Source organism: Elephantulus edwardii, unplaced genomic scaffold (assembly GCF_000299155.1).
Source record: "Elephantulus edwardii isolate Elephantulus edwardi_28Jun2011 unplaced genomic scaffold, EleEdw1.0 scaffold00171, whole genome shotgun sequence".
NCBI classification, from domain to species: domain Eukaryota; kingdom Metazoa; phylum Chordata; class Mammalia; order Macroscelidea; family Macroscelididae; genus Elephantulus; species Elephantulus edwardii.
Window position 1 is genome coordinate 1,715,441 of NW_006399921.1, and position 20,956 is coordinate 1,736,396.

Consider the following 20,956-nt stretch of genomic DNA (forward strand, 5'->3'; position numbering starts at 1 on the left):
AGCTGGTATCTTAAGCTTTCTTGGCTTCTGTGATTCCAAAAATGTTGACTGCTGACATTTTTCTTTTGACCAGTGTCTCTTAAGTTTAGTTGTACTGTCTCCAAGGGAAGTTGACGTGTCCTGTAGAACTCCTGTGTAGATTATGTTTTCCTTTTTGAGGGGAAAGTCTTGCCATAAGTCTCCCCATTTATAGAGACTTCTATTAAATTTTTGAGGCTGTACATTTAACAAGTGGAGACTTCCTTATCTTTTTCCCACAGAATAGCTGATAGTTTTGAACTGGCAGCCTAGAGGTTAGCAATCTGACATGTAATGCATTACACTGTTGCTGTTATGTGCCGTTGAGTTAACCACGACTCACAGTGATCCAATGCACAATAGCTCTGAAATGCTCTATCCTGGGCCAATCTCCTTGTCTCTGACACACTTACTCCCATTGTCCCAGCTACTGTATCAATCCATCTCATCCGGAATCTTTCTCTCCTGCACTGTCCCTCTACTCTTTCAAGTGTGATGTCCTTCTTCAAGGACTGGTCCCTTCTGGAAACATGGCCAAAGTATGTGAGACGGAGCCTCAGTATCCTGGAATTCCCAAGCATTGCCAACAGTTAATGTGCTCGGCTGCTAAACGAAAGGCTGGCAGTTTGAGTCCTTTCAGAAGACCTTGGAAGAAAGACATGGTGACCTACATCAGGAAAATTCTCCATTAAAGACCAGAGAGCACAGTTCTTGAACCCTCATGGGGTTGACATGAGTTGGAAAGGATTCAAGAGCAGTCTGTTGTTTTATATGAGACAATTGTCCTAACACTATAAAGTGCTGGATTGAATTACACTCAGACAGAAAGGAGCTCAAGGAGCTGTGGTTTCTCTTTAATTAGAATGCAGGCGTGGTTCTAGCAAATGGAGCGGGCAGAGCTCAGCAGAGTGATGTACACTGTTTCCCACATTCCCACATCAGCCCTTGTTGTCCTTGAAGTCTGGAACCACTGACAGTTACTGCTGTCCCGCGTGTCCAGCATCACATTCACGGCCCTGCCACCTCCGGGGAGCCTGTCATGGTGGTGGTCTGCTTACCCGTGAAATATCCAGGTGCTGCATTCGTCAGCCTTGGTGATGTAATTCTCAGGCAGAAGCCCGGAGCAGCCAGTGGTCAGGGAAGTGCCGTAGATCCAGCCCTCACTGGTGCTGGTCTGCTCCATGGGTGACATGAAGATGAAATCCCCAGGGACCAGCTCCAGCTCGTCATCATTCTGGGGTGTGTAGGGGTAGATCACCTGTAACGTCTGCAGAAAGGAGAGAGGGACAAGTGAGAGCTGAGCGTGCGCACGCTTCTGGATGTTTCCAGGGTGGGAGCGAGCCCTGGATTAATGGCACATGCATCCGGATGTTGACATATATGGGGGTCGGGCTCGGGTAAGCGTCAGATTCAGATCAACATTTATCTCTTTCAGGGTACCGAGGATGTGTGCCTGGTACTACTTAATGGCTCCAAGCTTGTCTCCAGGCATTCTGTGCCTCTCCTCAGGGTTCAGATGGGGTTTTTAGAAACTCATTGGAAGCCTTCCAGGAAAAGGCTGTAGAAGGGGATTTGGGTCCAGGTTCCCGGCTCCATCTGCTGAGGAGGTACCTGAAGTCCAGCCTAAGGAGAGGCAGCATTTCTTATGGGCCTGCAGAGGCACCAGATGAGACAGTCCCCTGTAGGAAGGATTTGAGGACGCAGCTGCTTACACAAGATACGGCCCCTGCCTTCAAGGAACGTCCTTTAAACCTATTACAACCTGCTCTAATGAACAAAGACCTTGAGAGGAAGATATCATTCATCCACATCAGTGGGTGCATCCGTGTGCGGCCAGCTTGCATCAGAGAACAGATGGAGGCCACATGCTCCTTCTCTGGGCTCAGAAAAAGCCCACAGGCCAGGTCGGTTGGCTGGTTTACTGTATTTTATACCTTCCTTTCCTGTTTTTAAAAACACCCTAGACAAAGGCATAGACCATGCTTTAGGAAACGCTTACTTTACCCATTTAAAAGTTACCAGCAAGAGGCCTCAGTGGTAAGGAAACGCTTTCTAGACTATTTAACACTGTGCTTGAACAGCGCCTCCTGAGGCCCCAGCTCCAGTTAGAGTGGCAAGCTCACTGTTCTGTTTCCCATCTTCAGTTCTTTGCATTGCCTCGTCCATCTACACGACTATACCTGGATTAAAACAAGGGAAGAGGACAATTTAAGGGAATTTCTTGGAGCACAGTCTTGTGTAGAGAAGGGGCTTCATTATTCCTCATGGATCTCATTGCCTGATTTCCCCAGGTCAAATCCTCCCTTCCAGCCAACTGGGACTCTGAGCCAGTGTGGGGAGACCATGAGCGAATTTCATAAAAAGACATTTCCTTCTGGAAGTTCCTAGTGAAAGGAATCAGTAAAACCTGTCTTTTTCTCCAAGGACTGACATGACAATCTACTATATTTGTTTGCACTGCTGGATTTCTAATTTCCCTTTTGTTCATGGCACCCACTCCTTTCTCCTAAATCTTCTTTCCAACACCTTTTCCTTCTACATCTACTTGCTCCCTGAATATCTCCCTGAAACTCACTCCTGTTCACACACACGTGGCCACTTACACACGTGACAAACGAAAAGCTTTCCCAAATGAGTCAAGAATGTGTTCTGGTGGTGGGTTGTTAAAACGTCTTAAAAACAAGACCAAACCAAAACACTTATAAGCAATCAATCTCTTAAATGTTCAAGTTCATTAAGTGGTGATCCACCTCAAGGAACATTCCTTTCCTTGGAACAGGGTGGAGAGAGGCTCAGAGTCACGGTCATGGGAGACAAGTCCAGGCCCATGTGTCTCAGATGCTCACGCACAGCACAGCTGTGGCTGATCACATCTTGCCCCATTAGTACCTTTTCTTTGGGAAGCTCAAATCATCATCACAAAAGGGCTCATCCCTCCTATTAAAACCATTTCTGGTTGCTGTTAAGCTGGTTCTGACACAAAGCTGCCATGTGTATTGGAGTAAAAGTCTGCTTTATAGAGTTTTGGGTGATTTTTCTGGAAGGAGACCACCAGTCAAGGTGAATTGGAACCAATAACCTTTTTCTAAGCAACTGACAGTATTAACCATCTGTGCCACAAAGGGACTACTGAGATACAAACAGGCATTTACAAATTCAAATCAAGTCAGTAGTCCGAATAGTAGAGGGAGGAGACCTACTCATTCTCCCAAGGTTCATGGTGCCATGATGAGAGACTTGGCTAAACCACTTTCTTTCTCTGGACAGCTTCAGCCTAGCCTATCTTCAAGTGATGGAGTGGGGAAGTAGGAAGGCAGGAGGCCCTTTATACATGCTAGGAGGGCGCTCTGGTGGCCTAGGTAGTATGGACTGGCACCAAAGGTGGCACTTTTCTGGAGCTTTGAATGCACCAGCCTTTCAACTAGAGAAAAACTGGGCAATCTTCTCCGACGTGATTTACAACCTCGGAAACCCACTGGAGGGTCAGCTATGTGTCGGGTCTGACTTAACAGCGTTGAGTTGAGTTTTTGGTTGAGGTGGGTTTTTTAAATGCCAAAAGACTTCACCACAAATGGCCTGTTCTAAAGGTGCCGAGGAGATCTTCATCAGAAGGAACAGTCTTAAATGAGCTTCTACAAATAAGAGATAAAAGAGGCCAAGTTATTTTTAGAAAATAATTCATCTGGGTGTTTGCTGCCTCTTTCCCTCCACGCCAATTGAGTGGAATGTGGGTCAGGCAGAAAAGCAATTACCCTTTGTGTTAACTGGAGGGCAGTGTTGATTAGAGGATATTCCTTGTAAAATTCCACTGCCAACTTCCTTCTCTCAGAAAGGTGACTTTTCAGAGTCCCTCTGCATGCAAACTTAACCGGCTATTTCCACCACTACTCTTTTTCTTTTTCCTTCAGAAAGGGTGAAAGGTTTCCAATCAACCACACCTCTCTGCTATCTTTAGGACTTTATCCTTAGCAACTTCAAGGGGTGTCAAAATTCTTAAGTAAGGGCAGCCTAGTCTGGTATTTTGTTTTTGCAAAAAATTTCGAAGGAATGAGTCTAAAGGAAAATGGAATGTGCCCATTAGCAGAGTCAGGTTACCTGATAGCCCCAGGCCCTGACCCTCCCAGGCCCCTGGAGTGTCCTGAGCTTGGCAGTCACACCCAGCTCTTTTCAACATCTCCACTGTTCTGATGGGTTGGCCTGGTTTAGACCAGTCATCCCACCATTCTGAGCTACTGTTTCACAGCTTTAGAATTGTTAACAATTCTAAACAACAGTTTTAAAACAGAGTTTAAAAGGTTACATGAATGAACATCAATACTTTTGCTGGTGAAAAAAATAGGAAAAAAACATAAATCTTATTTAACAAATGTCATCTCCTTGGAAGGCATTCCCCCCCCCCAGCCAATTATGAGTTATATTGATGGCTCCTGGCTCTCACCACTGACTACACTAAAAGAGGTCACAAGAAAGGGAGAAAAATGTGGAATAGAATGTAAAATAATAATAAAAAAGACCGGGCTTGCTAACCCAATACAGATTAGTGGAGCTCCTAAGACTAGGACCCTTAGTCATCTTACAAGCTTGAAATTAAATTCACTCTGATGGCTCAACTTTCAGTCAAATAACTTTCACTTAATAACTCACTGTAGTTAAACTGGAACTGACTCACAGCTGACCCCCAGCACATTTTTCAAGGCTGTAAATTGCTAGAGAGGGAGTTCTGGTGGCCTAGTAAGAAACTGCACTGCAATACTAAAGGCATACAGTTCGAATCCATCACCTGCTTCCCTAGGAGAAGAATGAGCACTCTCCTCCTGTGCAATTTACTGCTTCTAAAAACCAGCTGGAGGGTAAGCTGTGGGTTGGTTCTTACTTAATGATACACAACAACAAATTGCTTGTGAGGATATCACCCATCTTTATTCTGAGGAGCCACTTGTAGATTTAAACCACCAGAGAGGTGCCAAGTATGAGCACAACTCCCTACAGTCTACACCACCAAATGGGAAGAGTGCCCTTACATTGTGGGGACTACAAACATTACAAAACAAAACATGTATGGATTGTTGGGTGGAAAGCCAATTTACTCTGTAAACTTCCACTTAAATCATAAGAAAAAGTCAAAACCATTCTGAAATATAGAAAAAAGTATGGGCTGTGTTGTGGTCTTTTCCAGCTCTGGCTTAACTTGCTACTTAGCTTTGGATCAGTTACTTTATTCCTTTGGATCTCATCTTTTCCTTCAGATGAAAAAACAATGTTATTTTTCAAAGAGGGAATATGTCCTGGGAAGCACTGTTGAAAGAAGGACACCTGGACCACCCCAATCTTGGCCCTTGCATTGGGATCTCATCCTTCTACTTCCCTCACTGTGATGCACACAAACTCTAACGATGCTGGGTCTGTGTTTTCTTTGTGTGCATATCTGTTCGCAAGAGCCCCTGATGGTGTAAATGGTCAACATGGCTGCTAACTGAAAGGTGGGTGGTTTGAAGCTGCCCAAAGGTGCCTTCAGTGGTCAGTAAATCTGCTTCCAAGACACTGGAAATCCTATGAAGCACAGTTCTGCTCTGACATGCCTGAAGTCACCGTGAGTTACAATCAAGTCCCCAGCAGCTGGTTTTGTCTGTCTTCTCTCCCCAGCTGAACTCAAAACCCCATGAGGACAGAGCCACATTTTAAGATTCTGAACAAGGTCCAAGATACTTTATATGCAAAAGATATTCAACAGCTATATTCAACCAATATCTATGCAGATACTTTGTTTGCAGGATATGGTAATTACATGCTTTTATCACCTAAGGTCAGGATAATGTGCTCCATCTACTTATACTGTGAATTTTAAAACACAAGTTAAATTAGTCTTTTAAAAAAATTATTTTATATATATTTTTTTAAAAAATTAAATAAAATTTATATTTTATACTAGCTTACTTACAAAGTTTGTATCTAATACATCTTTCTATTTTTCCTTTTTTTTTTTTAAACAAAAAAGACAAGGATATAAAATGTATTTCCTGCCCCAAGTAATACTGAGAGCCTCACTAATTTCTGCATTCTTTCAGCACCAGGAATATAGTGGAAACAATTTTGTGAACTACAGTTTGATACTAACTTTCACGCTACAAACAGTATACGAATCAGTTTCAATTACTTTCCCTCCTTTTACGACATATCTTTCTATTTTTCCATTTCATCTCTAGTTTTCTCTTAAGGAAGGCAGGACACACAGGTCAACAGAACCATGGTATGTGATATGATGAGCCATCTGGGAGCCAGACAGCTGGCATGTGAGCTCACAGGGATTCAGGCAGAGCTTGGATAACAGCTTGGGTCAGCTGACTCCTGATACTTGCCTCATGGCTTCTCTATGGTCCCATCTTTGGTACCCAGCACTCCTGGTTCTGATGGGGGGAGGGGTGTTGGGTAGTCTACACCTCAGTGGGACCCAGGCTACAAGGAGACATTACCTCATGGTTAGCAAATCTGATATCCCGGGAGAATATGGTAGCCACCCAGTCGCATCCAAGCTTGACATCGATGTTCTGGGCTAGTTTCTCCAGGGTGGGTAGGTGGCTAGCTTGGAAGTGATAAGCCAGGGTCACATGCAACTGCTTCTTATGAGGTTCCACATGTACTTCTGGGAAAAAGGAAGACAGGTCAATTATTAGAATGTGGGGATCACAGAGTGTGGAGATTTCCCGAACACTGAAAGATACTTGCACATATTCTGCTTCCCAGTAACTAAGAAGAGAATCCCTTGGCCAGATAAAAGCGGTTTCTTTTTTGAAGTGCTTAAGGTGAGAGCACAGCCTGGTAAACCTGGTAGAAACAGCTGTTTGCCTTGAGTATCAAGCTGATATAAAATGCCTATCGCCAATTTGAAAAGTTAATTTGCAGACTTTAGAAAGAATAAATAACTCCATGCCAGCCTCAGAGTTTCCCCCATCCACCTCTCTGGTAGTAGCACAGAGTCGGAGCTGACTTTCCAGGGGGTTTGCAGAGGCAGTCAATCATGAGAGGGGATCTCTCCCGCTGGAGCCACTGTGGGATTTGGACCCTGTGTGCCTTTGGGTTGGCAGTGTAATTCCTTACGACCAGCTCACCAGAGCACCCCTATAATAATAGTATTAATACCTTAAATAAAAATAGTCCCCGAGGAACAAAGAACACAAATTCAGAGTCTACTTCATATACATCATCATCCTCAACTGACCGAGGCTGAAGGCAAACCTCCTAGTTCTCATTCACCTTGTTCATTAACTAAGAACACTCCCTCCCTACCCCACCCCCACCCCCTTCAAGGGACCCTTTTTGGTTTTCCTCCTTCCTGTGTCTGTGACTATCCTGTCTTGATAACACTGGTTTTGTTGCCAAAAGGCCTCTCAAATCAAAGGACACCTGCAAGCAAGATGTATGAGCAACCCTCTTTTAGCACCCTCATGTGAGTGAAACTTTAATACTGTAACTTGTATAATTTCCAGAGGGATGTAGCCATTACGGGTTCTGGGAAGAACTGCCTCTTCTTCCTCTTTCTCTTTCCTTTTACACAATATGCTAAATAAATGACTTTTCTTGGTTTTTTTTTACAATTGCAGTGGTTACTGGGGCTTTCCCCTCAATAACAGAAGTGGAAGAATAAAGGGGGGGAGGACATCCCAAATTAATTATTACTTGAGAGCTAGACAAGAAGGCAGACACTTGGCCCCACGAGTTTTCCCTGGGGTTGTCTTTTTGTTACAACTCCAGTTGATCTTCATTTGTCCCATTATATATACAAGGAAACTGAGACCCACAGGAATGAAACCATGTCTGCAGAAATATAGAGCAAGCTTTGTAATTATCTGACTCCCAGGTTAAGATGGTATCCCCTCTCCCTACCCCCCGGAACTAAGCCTCTTGGCTTCTGTGTGGCTTTTATGAAGAAGTGAAGAAGAAGAAAAAAAGAAAAAGATAAAATCTATTTCAAAGCTTAAAGCACTGGGGATCTTTGGGGCTGTGTAAAGAGACCTGGTTGCACAGTGGTCAAGCATTCAGCAGATAACCAAAAGAGTGGCCATTAAACGCACCAGCAGTTCTGTGGGAGAAGATGTGGGAGCCTGTTTCCATAAAGATGACATTCTTGGAGACCCCTATCGACCAGATCCACCTTGTTCTGTAGGGCTGCTTTGAGTTGGAATTAACATGCTGACTGGAAATCCAAGCTGCTGTTTTCTAAACTCTGCTTTCTGGAACGGCCATGTGCATTGCCAGATAGCTCTGTTCTCAGCTCCGAACCATCACATTTCAGTTTTTATGGTTGTTGCTAGGTACCATCAAGTCAACTGCAGCTCACAGACCCCTAGGTGCAGCAGATGCAAATCTTATCACCATCTTCCTATCTCTGCCACGCTCCAGCCTATTGATGCAGTCATTATGTCAAACCCTCACATTGATGGGCCCTCCGCTTTTCCCTGTATGACGTCCTTTTCTGGAGATGGGCCTCTCCTGACAATATGCTGAATGTTTATGAGATAAAGTCTCATCATCCTTGACTCCAGGGAGCCTCTAAGTTGGGACAACTAAAGATGTCTTGTTATATTGCCTGGGGGAGGCAGGTAAGATCACGCCTGGTTGAGGAACCACTGGTTTAATGTATGCAGGTTGCTTTTCTTAGACACCCTAAGAATATAACAAAACACGCCTATCTACATAAGGGAATGCCTCTGTTTCTCTTTTGTACTGCTGCTAGTGAGGAGCATAATCTACTGTTGGAGATAATGCACTGGAGAAGCAGCAATGAATGGATATAGGGAGAAATAAGGGGCTTGCTCAGGGCACAGGGTGAAGCAGAGGAATAAGCTCCTTGAAGCAAAGACGTTATCTGTTGTTCATGCTGTACTCTCACCATGGTGCAGACTGTATTTGTTGAGGGAACAAATACACATGAACGCACCTTTCTAAACAACCTAGAGTGGAGATGGCACTCAGTCTATTTGCAGAAGGAATGTGGTCTGCCAAAAAGTCAAATACACAAAGGAGTAAGCTCTATGGCAAAGGTATGACCACCACTTTCTAAATCTAGGCTCTAAAGAGCTGTTTAAAGCTCACATTTTTCCTGGGTTGGGCCAGCTTCCCTGAGCAAGGCCAGCTAATTCTTCAAATCACCACCAGGGGGCTATACAAGGGCAGAGAAAGGAAACCAGTCAAGTTCTTGGAGAGGGACCTCAGATTCTTGGAGAGGCGCTGGCTTGTCCCCCTTTCTACAAGGAAATCAGTACACATTTAAGAATTGGCCACAGTGCTGGCTGAGACCACTTGACTCATTTTGTGAAGAATTCTGTGGCTGCAGCATTTGTTTTGGTTCTTGTGGGAATTCTTAATGGTTCTGGCAACAGCCACTGTGTGATAAAAAGCCATTTCTCTGAGGTGCAACCTGAGGTAAAGCGGCAGGGACAGGAAATCACTTGCCCCCCCCCCCCTACTCTTTCTCTGAAAGACTAAGGTAAAGCACTGGGCCCCACTCAAGTCAGTAACCAGAGAACAGTCCTGGGGGAAACAAGAAGAGGCTGGAATAGACGCTAAGGATGGTAACATTTTCAAAATTTCCTCAGTCTTTTGAGATTGGAGACTTCCCTCAGTGATCCTGTTCCGTATTGCTGGACCTTTCCTATTTGGGGCTTTGTCGAAAAAAGAATCTCTAAGATGAACGATTGATGAAAACAATGAGCAATGGAAAATGTCAGATGAAGAGTAGGTGAAAGGTCAGGGGGCTAAATGGCAGCCTGGGGCTCTCCTCAGGCTGTTTCTTCTCTCTCTGGCTTCAGGTATGACGTGGAGGTGACAAGCCCTAAGTCTCTCCCAGTTTCATGTCCAATACTTGGGGTCTGTGGTAGTTCTGTCTTCCGAGTTTCATGTTCAGTACTTGGGGTCCATGGTATCTTTTGCACATATCCTGCTCACTCTCTCTTTGCTCTCATGGCCCATCTGGAGAGTCATTTCTCCATTTTACTTGTCAACATCTTCCCACTGTGAACCTCCTTTCATCTATGAAGATGGAACTATTCCACCCTCGATGGTCACTCTTTTCTCAGAATTAGTCTTTATACTTCTACCAGAGGCCAAATTGGCATTCCCAACCACATTGCACCTTCTCTGCCAAGAGATACCACTTCTTATTTTTTTTTTGAGTCATTCCTCAGATAAGCACCCAGTAGACGTCCAATAAACCTGCTGAATGGTTTCATTCTTGACAGAGCCAGCGCAGGCTCTGAGCCACCCAGAATGTCTGTCCATTGCTGGGAAGGCTCACGTGAAGCTAAGAGGGCTTATGCATCTGTGTCCGACAAGCTGTTGCCTCTGGGCCAACACACATGATGACCGTTCCACTGACAATAAATCTGCTGGCTGAAACCAAGGGCCACCATAAGCAAGAGTCATCTTGTGTGGCCACGTTTTTGGATAGACTTGAGCCATAGCTTTTCAAGCAAGCTGAAGGCTTCAGCGAGTTTCCTTATCATCTAATGCCAAGTGGTTCTACTCACCTCTGTGCTGTGCACCTGAAAAAAGCCCTTGTGCCTTATACAGGGAACTAAAAGACCTGGCTCAAGGCTGGGGTGGGAGGGAGTTCAGGAGAAAGAAAGGCTGATTTTGTAATTCTGAGCTGGGGGAAGATGAAGGGTCTACAAAAACCTCAAAAAACTACAAAAACAAACTTTGACTTGGCATGGGGAACACTCATTGAAGTTTTTTCATTTTGGATGTCAAAGAGGAAGACTTTCTCTACAAAAATTTATCAGATATGCTGTTGAACGTTTTTAGAGTATACAGAGAGGACTGGGGTGTTGAGGGAAGTGGATGAGCTTGGTCATACTCTACCATTCCAGGACCATCCCTCCCTCTGCCAGGATCCCCAAGCCCCTTCCCTCACAGCTGTCTGACAGGTTAGTAGGACTCAGGCTGGCCTGAAAGCTGCATTTGCTCACCAGTTTTAGATGCAGCTTCTGCCGCAAAGTCGGCAGCAAACTTCTTGAGAACTTCAGCACTGTCTTCCTTCACAAAGAGGCCGATGAAGTTGGAGGAGGTGTAGAGCTCCAGGGGCAGTGGGGCTGAGAACTTGCATTTCCAGCGACTGACAGTGGTCTGCAGGGCCTCCCCCAAGGCCTCCACCTTGCTGTCCTCACACTGGTGGAAGTAAAACAAGAAGGCTTTGTTAAGAAAGGGGGAAGCTATCTGTCTTACGCCATTTAACATTCTCTTCCCAGGGATGTGAGTGAGGCTGATGATGCAACTATTTAACTCTCACTCCTGTCTGGAAGGAGGGGGAGAATTGACAGGTTTCCAGTTATCTACGAATGGGTTAGCCAACTGGAGAACTGAGCCTGAGAGATTAAGGACCTCTTCCCTCCCTCCTTGCTCTACGGAGGCCCCTTCGAGCCTAGTTAGAGACAGGAGAAGTCTAGCAGAAGGTAAGGACGGGGGATGTGACAGGAGAGAGTGAGTGTTCTGAGAGCAATCTTTGTGTCCTTTCGACTGTTTTGCCTCATTTCTGCCTCTTCTATTCTTCTTAGCCAATCAAGCTTTGACTCCATTTCCACCCTTGTTAGAGCTGGGAAGAACAAGCCTGTGGCATCCTCCTCCTACCTTCTGCAGAGTACAGGGAGAAAGAATGACTGCCTCTAAAACTTGGAATGTTTGTGAGAAAGATCCTGGGATGACTAAGAGGAAATGACAATCACCTTCATTTTCAGACTGAATGGTAAAAGAGAAGGTGTAGGGAACATATTTTTACCTAGTTACCCACCCGCCTCTTTTTTCCTCCAAAGAAGAGAAAGACTGAATCTGGGACAACAAATCATTATATTAAAGCATCTCATAACGCTACTGTTCTGTCTCATCTTGAGCGTACTGGGGTAAATCAACTCTTCTCCATCTCTAAAGGGGTGTGGCGTAGAGGAAAAGTATTATGTGATAGTGAGGAGGATTTAAGTTAATCATTAAACAAACTTGCTGCCAACCAGGACTATGGGCAAGTTAACTGTGGTGATATAAAGCATCTTTGCACCTTCTAGAAAGATCTGGGAGTCCCTGGGTGTGCAAATGATCAATGTGCCTGGCTGCTAACTGAAAGGCTGGAAGGTTGAAGTGCCTCAGATGAAAGGTCTGGGGATTTATTTTTTTTTTTTAAATCAGTCTTTGATAGCTCTATGGAGCACAATCTTGCTCTATCTGTGGGTCTACATGGGGTTCCCTTGAATCGGAGTCAACTTAATGGAATCTGTTTGAGAAAGATCTAGGGGAAAGAAAATGTCTGCGGGTTGTGGTCCACAAAATGAAAGTAGCTTTCACTGTCAGCAGATGACAATTCTTGTGCCCAGCTCTTCTTTTTATGCTTTCCTTTTCTTAAGAATGGAAATAGTAGACAATGGACAAGGGTGGAGCTAGATGAGTGGGTGCATCCACAGTTGTCATTCTTGCTCTAGGTCCTGAGGAACATGCTGTCACCATGGACCTGGGTGGTCATGCTGCTGAGGCCTTGGTGGTAAGAATGGGAATCTGGAGTCAGAACCTGGATGAAGGACATCAATGGTCCATTAAAGGTGTGTCCATCTCTAGCACCAGTTGGGGAGAGGACCCCACAGGTGTCAAGGCAACCCCATGGGTGTCACATTAGAACCGTGCTCCACAGGGTTTTGAATGGGTGATGGATGGTTTTTCAGAAGTTAGTCACCAGGGCTCCCTTCTAAGATGACTCTGGGTGGACTCAAACCTCCACCCTTTGGGCTATCAACTGAGAGCATTAACCATCTGCACCAAGGAAGGCCTTCCCAGCTCTGGGAACCTGTGACTGTTCAGCTCTCTCTCTGAGTAGCTCCTGACTCTGACTCCATGATTTTGGAGGCTGCTCTGGGCACGAGGAGACAGGCTCCCTGGAGGACAGGAGACAGTAGCTCACCATGAAGAACTGGCAGAGGGTGATGTGCGGGAAGATGTTGTGCGCCTTGTTCTTCCCGCAGATCTGCTTCGACTGCTGCCAGAAGTCCGAAAGCTTCTGTGCTAGGGGGCCTGTGGGGCGGAGGTAGAGGACATATTCCCGGGGCAGAGGGTCATCCAGGAAGGGGTCACCGACATGGGAGAATAACCTGCAAGACAGAGGAGGCTGGGTTTGAGAATAATGGGATGGCAGAAAGAACTGAAGGAGACAGATCCACCCTCTGTATGCTTCACACCCTGGGTATTGCGCTGTAAAAACCTACCCCTGGAAGCTCACACTACACAACCAACTCTCAAATGCATGGGACTCTATTCTGTCTGTCATACTGCAGCCTCACCAACATGCCCAAAACTTAAAGCTACCTCTGTAGGCGGCATTCATAGATAAACATTAATTTTTCCCCCAAATTCACTAGTCCTATTTCAACCCATTCTGGGCTCTTCAGTCTATGATTAAACTCACATGCCACCCCCCCCCCCCCCACACACACACCAGCAGTATCAAAGAAGCTTCTGGAGGGCAACACTGTGAGGTCTGCCCTAGCTAGTGACATCTTCAAAAGCAAGTAGGAAATGCTTCTCAATTGATTTTCTCAGCATCCACACACCTAAGGTGCATCCTTAAGTGGCTGGGGAAGGGCAGATACTATTAGAGGGGCACTTTCTTTGAAATCACTTTGCATTCCTTTAAACAACTCTATGGAGGCACAGCCTCTGAGGGGCCAGTGCTGAAGAGGGGGGTGACTGACTTGATAAATGGGCTTGTCAGAAAGCCTTTTGGCTCATCTGCCCCCTGGAAGGGTTCATTAGAAAATCAGCACTCCCAGCCCATCCATATGCACTCATAGTTAATTATATGCTATTTTCTCAATTTATTTATTTCATACCAACCAGTCACATGCTGCCTGAACACTTCTTCCTCCCGTGGAAGCCAGGGCTTTTTGTCTGGAAGAGAAATCAAATTCCTATTGTTAGTATTTTTAGCCTCCCTCTCAGCTCTTCTCACTGCAATAGCTGAGTGTGAGTGAGGCCACATGAGAGTCCACCTCTCCGTTGTCCTACTTGCACCCCAGGCCTACAGCTGCCACCCTGGGCTACTCCCCCCAAGGGCCCCATCAAAATAGACAGAATTTAGGATGTGTAATTAATTTACATGTAATTAGCATCGATTTGCATGCCATTTGACAGCTCATGTAGCCTATTTTTAACAGTCTTCAAATTAGAGTTTTATTTTTGCTTCCTTAAATGCTATCATGTCATGGTGGTGTTTCCTTTCTACCCACACACTACTACTGACCTAGATCCCCTGCAGAGGGCATCCTTGTTGGCAGCCCTTTGGCACACTAGGTTACAGAGCCGTGTTGATGATGTGAAGACAAGGGGCTTACAGCTACAAGGACACTTGGTGATGTTTAATTCAATTCAGCACATCCAGCCCCCAGCCCTTCTTCTCCAAGCTCCACCATCAACAGGCCCTACCTGGATCCAAACTGTTTTACAGAGCCCTGCAGGAACAAGCGACCCTTAATAAGAGCATGTCTAGAGCAGAGCGGTGATCATGTCAGGATGGGAGCAGCAGCTCAGAACCCTGCTAACGGCGAGCCCGTGACTGTTGGGTTGTTTGGGCAATGACATGCTCATGGACAAACAGAGTCATCTAACATCTGCAGGTCTCCCCAGACACCCTCCCATTCATATCAATTTGTCAGTGTGCCTGCCATCCATCCATCCATCCATCCATCCATCCATCCATCCATCCACTCATTCAATAAAAGATTGAGAGCTTGTTTCTACTGCACATAAACTAAAATGGGAAAGATAGGATTAGCATGGATAGCATGTAAATTTGTAAGGTGTCCCCCCTTTTTTTTAAAATCACTAACTAGAGGGTGAGCTCTAGTAGCTTAGTCTGAAGGGATCTGCGCAGGTAATCCACAGTCTACACCTCTCTTGTGGCTTGAATCTAACAGTGACTTTAAGGTAGGAATATGATAATCTCCTTCCATGTGATTGACTTACAGCCTTGAAACTCAATGGAGAGTCTGCTACAAGTTGGTTCTCAATGACAGTCAGAACTAGAGGGTAGACATGTATTAACTGGGGTTAAGGGAAAGGCAATATAAAGTAAGGGGAGGTCAGAACAAAATGATCCAGACTAAGGAAGACACTGAGAGGAGCTAAGTGCTAAAGGCAACAAAGGTAAACAACATGCTGGAGCTGCGCTGGTCGCCTACAATAACAGAATGCTTAATTCTGAATGGATACACATTCAGCCTAACCAGGTGTAGGAGGGTGAAGAGGACTAGAGTCACAACAGAGACGGGCTTGGTGGAGGATGTTTCCACATATACACAGTGACTGTAACAACGGGCTCAAGCACGCTGGACATCTGTGAGGATGGTGCAGGATGGGACACGGTTCTGATCTGTTATTCACAGAATTACTGGGAGCCATAGCTTGATGGCACCTCACAACATTTCTATATATGCACTTACATGGGCTGCAAATGTATTCGCTAATACAAAAGAAAGACCTTCAACTAGATGGATTGGCACTGAGACTGAAGCAACAGGCTCAAGTATGTCAGAGAAGATGAGAACGGCACAGATAGAACAATGTTCAGATCTGCAATTCACAGGGTCACTGTGAGCAGTACTTGACTCAATGGCATCGAACAAGAACAACAACCCAAGGGGCAAAATTATGAAAACTTCTTAGCCAAAACCGAACATCTTGAGGGAATGCGCTGCTAGGCCTAGGGGTTCAGGACCCTCATAGTCTTGGTGACATACAGGTTAACTGGCCTAACACAGTTCACCAAGAAATGTTCTACATCCTGTTTTGGTGAGTAGTGCCTGGGATCGTTAAAAGTTTATGAATGGCCATCTAAGGATGATAATTGTTTCTCTCTGTCCAAAGCAGAGAATGAAGAAAATTAAAGACATGTGGAAGTGATCAGTCCAAAGGAATAATGGACTCTGTGATCATCCATCTCCATAAGGTGTTGGTGTCCTGCAAGCGCCTCCCCAAAGGAGCACAATAGGAGGACCTGGAAAGAGTAAGAGAAAAATGTGGAATACCACTCAATCGTAAAAAGAACAGGCCAACTGATCTGACAGGGACTGGTGGAACCCCAGACTAAAGTCCTTAGATACCCCTTCCATTCTAGAACTGAATTTACCATGGGGGCTCAATTTTCAATCAGAAAATGTTGCTGTTACTAGGCTCAATTGAGTTAGTTCCATATATAGTGATTCTACAGGTGGACTGCCTGGTCCTGGGCCATTACAATCTCTGCTGTGCTTATTGTTCTAGTCACCATGTCAATCCATCTCACTGAGGGCCTTCCCCTCCTTTACTGACCCTCCACTTTTCTGAGAAGGATATCCTTTTCGGGAACTGGCCCCTTCTCACAACATACCAAAGTATGTGAGATGAATAATAGATAAGTCTACACGATGAACAATAACATAGGCACATAGGCATTCTTTAGAATAATCAATTCTATGGGAACAAATGGGCAGAATTTGGCCACGGATAAAGCTCAGACAAGAATGGACAGGACAGAAGCATGGATGGAAACAATAAACATAGGAAGAAGTGGAAAGAGTGCTGTTACACTGTGGAGATTTCAACCAACGCCAGGAAACACAATGTCCATTGCTGAATTTGCTCTGTAATCCCTCATCCAAACCACAACAAAAAGTTTAAAAAAACTGGTGAATCTCTACTGTCATCTTAGCATTGTGCTTAACTCTTTGAATACAATAATGATCAATACTTACATGGTCCCTGTCCTCATGGAGTTTTCTGTTTGGCAGGCATGAAAAAGTTAAACAAATCCTTGTATCATTATCTTCATGGTAGGTCCAAGGAAGTGAAAACCTAGGAAACCACAAGGACTAGAAGAGGGAGACCTGACCTAGTGTGAGGGATCAGAGGGGGTCTCACCTAGGAAGTAGCAGTGAAAGTGAGACCCTAGGAATGAATACGGAGCACCTGGGATGGGATGGGTGAAGATTGTGGGGTGTTCGGTGGTAGAAGACGCAGTGTAGTCTACTTTATCGCAACTCTTGTTGCTGTGCAGTTAGAGCCAACTCACAGCTGACTCTTCAGCACGTTTTCAGAGGCTGTAAATAGCACTGGAGGAGACTGTCCGTCCTTCTGAGGAACTGCTGGTGGACTTGAACCACAAGCTTTTGGATAGTGAGGTATAAATCTTGCCTAGTGTCTGACACATTGTAGATAATCAATAAATCACCACTGCCTTTACCATGGACAGCATCAAGATCTTTGGGAGCAAGAAGAGATCATAAGGAATCTTGGCCGAATTGACATTCATACCAAGGACTATTTTCTGATCAGTTGTGAGACTCACCTAACTCCTTCCTTTACAAAGGCCTTCTATGGAGCAATTAGCCTAAATGATGCAGGAGAACCACAGCATCAGGCTGGAAGGGACCTTAGAGATCTTCATTTCACACAAGAGAAGGGGAGCAACTTGTTCATAGCAGCCTGGCTTAGGGGAAGACTGAAGAAAATACAGATTCTTGCTCTGACTGCAAGACCAGGCTTTGTTAGCTCTTCCTCATAGGTGACAAAGAAATGAGATAGCTTCCTTTTAGTTCGGGGTGGGAGTGGGGGTGAAATAAAGAAACCAAAGCAGTCATGGTGACTCCGAACAGGACTTTGCTGTGTAAAGTTTTCAATGGCTGTCATTTTTCTGCAAATAGATTGCCAGTCTTTTCTTCTATGGTTCTTCTAGGTGGATTCAAAAGGCTTCAAGCCTTTTGGTTAGTAGCTGAGTACTTAACGGTCTGCCTACCAAGGAAATCCTACAGAAACTGGAGCACAGATATCAAATGATCAGGACAATGAAATTGGAATAGCAGAGGGAGGGTCTGGAGGCCTAGCAGATTAGGAGTTGCCCTGTCCACCAAAAGGCAGCAGTTTAAATCTACCAGCTGCTCTGAGAGAGAAATATGGGCCATCTCCTCCCATGTGACTTACAGCGTCTGAAAAATCTGCTGGAGGGTCAGCTATGAGTCAGTTCCAATTTGATGAAAATGAGGAGGAAGAGGGGGAGGAAGAAGAGTAGGGAGCTCTGGTGTTGTAGTCTTTAGGGAGCTGTGCTGATAACCCAAAGGCAGCACCTCTCTGATGGTTCAAATCCACTAAAGATTCTGCAGGACAAAGATGGGCAGTCTTGTAGCTTTGTGATTTATAGTGTTGGAGTCCCAGTCAGGGTTCAACTATAAGTTGGTTCTAGCTGGATAACAATGAATTGAGGTGAGTTGAATTGAGTTGAAGAACAATACTGTAAAAGATAAAGCAACCTACAGTAAAATGAATTTATGGTAAAGCACGATAGGCTTCCCTGGAATGAAGTCTGGTGGAGCAGCTTGACAAAGGATCAGACATATAGAGGAGACACATCCCTACACCTCAGCATGGAGCTTCGCTGATGCCAAGTTTCCAGGCCTGTTTCACCTACAGCTTGTAAGACTTATCAGAAGCCATATAGCTTGCTTTATCCAGATACAGAAGTCAGGTACCCATAAAAATGCACCCATCATAAGCTTTATAGAGAGGAGGCTCTGTGAAAGGTTAAACTCCCCCGGGAAGAAATTTTTGTGTAAAAAAAAAAAATATTGGGGGGAAGAAAACTCAGCAGTAGTGCATAACAGGCTATTTCTAGAAAGGACTCAATTCCCCACCTCCCCCCAGTGAAAAATATCCAAATTTATTTCTCTTCATGCACTAGGAGTATCCACTGGAAAAGAAAGGCCCTATCAAGTTATGTTCTCTGTGATGCAGATGACATGCTTTGCAGAGTTCAAAGAGAAAAACAGAAGAAGATAATGAACACTTAGGTGAATTAAGTGCTGGGATGAAAGACTTGAGGAAAGGAAATCTTTCTGGGGAAGACAAGTCTGAGAGCCCCCCCTCATCTGGCAGAAGCTTACCGCAGCTGACGCACCTTCTCCGGTGAGGGTCAACCAAAATGAAACAAGCTTTGCCAAGAGCCCCTGAAGGAACTTTGCTTAAGTGCTTGAGTGCTCAACAGCCAGGTTAAGCAGTTAGACCCCCTCAGTAGCTATGCAGGAGGAAGATTTTCGCAAGCAGATCCTGTGGGGCAATTCTACTTCTTCACGTGAGATTGCTATGAATGGGAATCAACACAGTGGTACCCAACAACAGTCCACTGAGCTGGATGGAGTTAGGAGCTGGAAAGGACTTCCTGGAAATAATGAGCTTAAAAAAAAATTAATGTTTTAGAAAGTGGTTGTAGTTTCTGTTTGTTTTGCTTAAAATGAGACTGGTCTTACCTATCTGATGTAGGTGTGTGCCTAGGCAGGTGGTCACAGGATGTGTGTGGAGGGGATCGGGGAGTGGGAGCACCCCTTCTCCAGGGGTGCGAGTCACAGAAGTGCCCGGCTGTCCCTTCACCCACTGCCAGGCAGGCGAGGGCTGTGGTTGGGTTTGTTCCCACAACTCTGCCCACAGAACAGACTGAACACGGGCAGCAGCACAAGGCTCCCCCTCCACCCTGCTGCAGAAAGCCGGTTGTCATAGAGCACCCACCTCCACGGCCCATGCAGCGGGGCCACTGCCAAGGACAGTGGGAGTGTGTGGGGTGCACCTCCAACCCTGGACCAAGCCTGGACACCTGCCACCTCAGTGACTCAGAGGCTGGCAGAGGGTTTGCTTTAGAGACTCCCTGGGACCCTGAGCAGATAAAGGAGGTGGATTCCTTTAAGCTCGAAAGCGTGGAGCCCAGTCATTGAATTGCAACAACTAATTATAAAATGAGTTCTTTAAATTGAACTGCCTCGGTTAGAGTCAGCAGGATCTGTGAAGTGCAGACGTTTGATCATGTGAGAACATACATTTAACTTCTGTTCCAGGTCCTAACTTTCCCAATCATGTCCAGGATTTGACCTTGACAGAAAATGAAGCACAAATAAAGGAAACTCTCACGCCTGCTGATTCAGGGGGAGAACAGCACCGACGAGATAAATACAAAGGCTAATCAAACAATCATGTAAGCAGCTGTGAGGAAATGAGCCAAGTGGGGAGGTGCCAGCACCCACGGATGGTTTTGGGTTGGCTCCCAGCTGGGATCCTGCCCACTGTCTGTCCTCAGTCACATTGATTACTGGGCTCTGGGCTAGGGTGGCTCCAGAACCACAGCTTCTCTCTTCTCTCTCTGTCTCATTTCTGGGTCTCTTTCCCCTTTTCTCACTTGCTCCTTCCCCTATTTCTGATTCTTCCTTACTCTAGCTCCTAAGAATAGAGCAAGGGAATACTGCATGGCTTAATATCAAGAAAGGTGTGTGTCAGGGATGTATCCTTTCTATTCAGTCTGTATGCTGAGCAAATCACTCGAAAGGCTGGACTTTATGAAGGGGAAGGTAGCCTTAGGATTGGAAGAAGACTCATGTGCAATATGCAGATGATGCAACCTGGCTTGCTAAAAGTGAAGAGGACTTGAAATGTTTGCTGCAGAAGATCAAAGATTCTTGTTGTTGTTAATGTGACATCAAATCGCCTGCAACTCAAAGCAAGTGCGTTAGCTCTGAAACCTGCCCTATTCTGAGCCAGTCTCACTGACTCAGAGATGCTTACCTCCATTATCCTAGTTACTGTGTCAATCCATCTCATCTTGGGTCTTCCTCACCTGTTCTGTCTCTCTACTCTTCCAAGTATGATGTCCTTCAAAGACTGGTTCCCCCGCCATGTGCCCAAAGTATGAGAGATAGTTTCAAAATCTTTGCCTCCAAGGAGAAACTTGGTTTCACTCTGTTCAAGACTGACCTGTTTTTTGTTCCTCTTGGTGGTCCATGGTATGTGCAATACTCTTTTCCAGCACCAAAGCTTTCACTATAGATTACAGCTCAACATCAAGAAGACAAAAATTGGGAAGACTCTTTATGTTGTGGATTAGGACTTCTAGTGTTGTTCC

The 20,956-nt window shown here is 45.2% G+C and overlaps 1 protein-coding gene across 1 annotated transcript in view; it reads right to left on the reverse strand.

Moving 5' to 3' along the window:
* UBASH3B (ubiquitin associated and SH3 domain containing B) overlaps positions 1–20,956 on the reverse strand; it is a 202,264-nt gene that overhangs the window by 24,053 nt on the left and 157,255 nt on the right. Inside the window, exons 2-6 of the mRNA XM_006895606.1 lie at positions 13,882–13,935; positions 12,953–13,139; positions 10,983–11,181; positions 6,489–6,658; positions 1,077–1,285 (exon numbers count right to left, since the gene is read on the reverse strand). Coding sequence (XP_006895668.1) covers positions 1,077–1,285; positions 6,489–6,658; positions 10,983–11,181; positions 12,953–13,139; positions 13,882–13,935 — 819 coding nt within the window. The remainder of the gene's footprint in view (positions 1–1,076; positions 1,286–6,488; positions 6,659–10,982; positions 11,182–12,952; positions 13,140–13,881; positions 13,936–20,956) is intronic.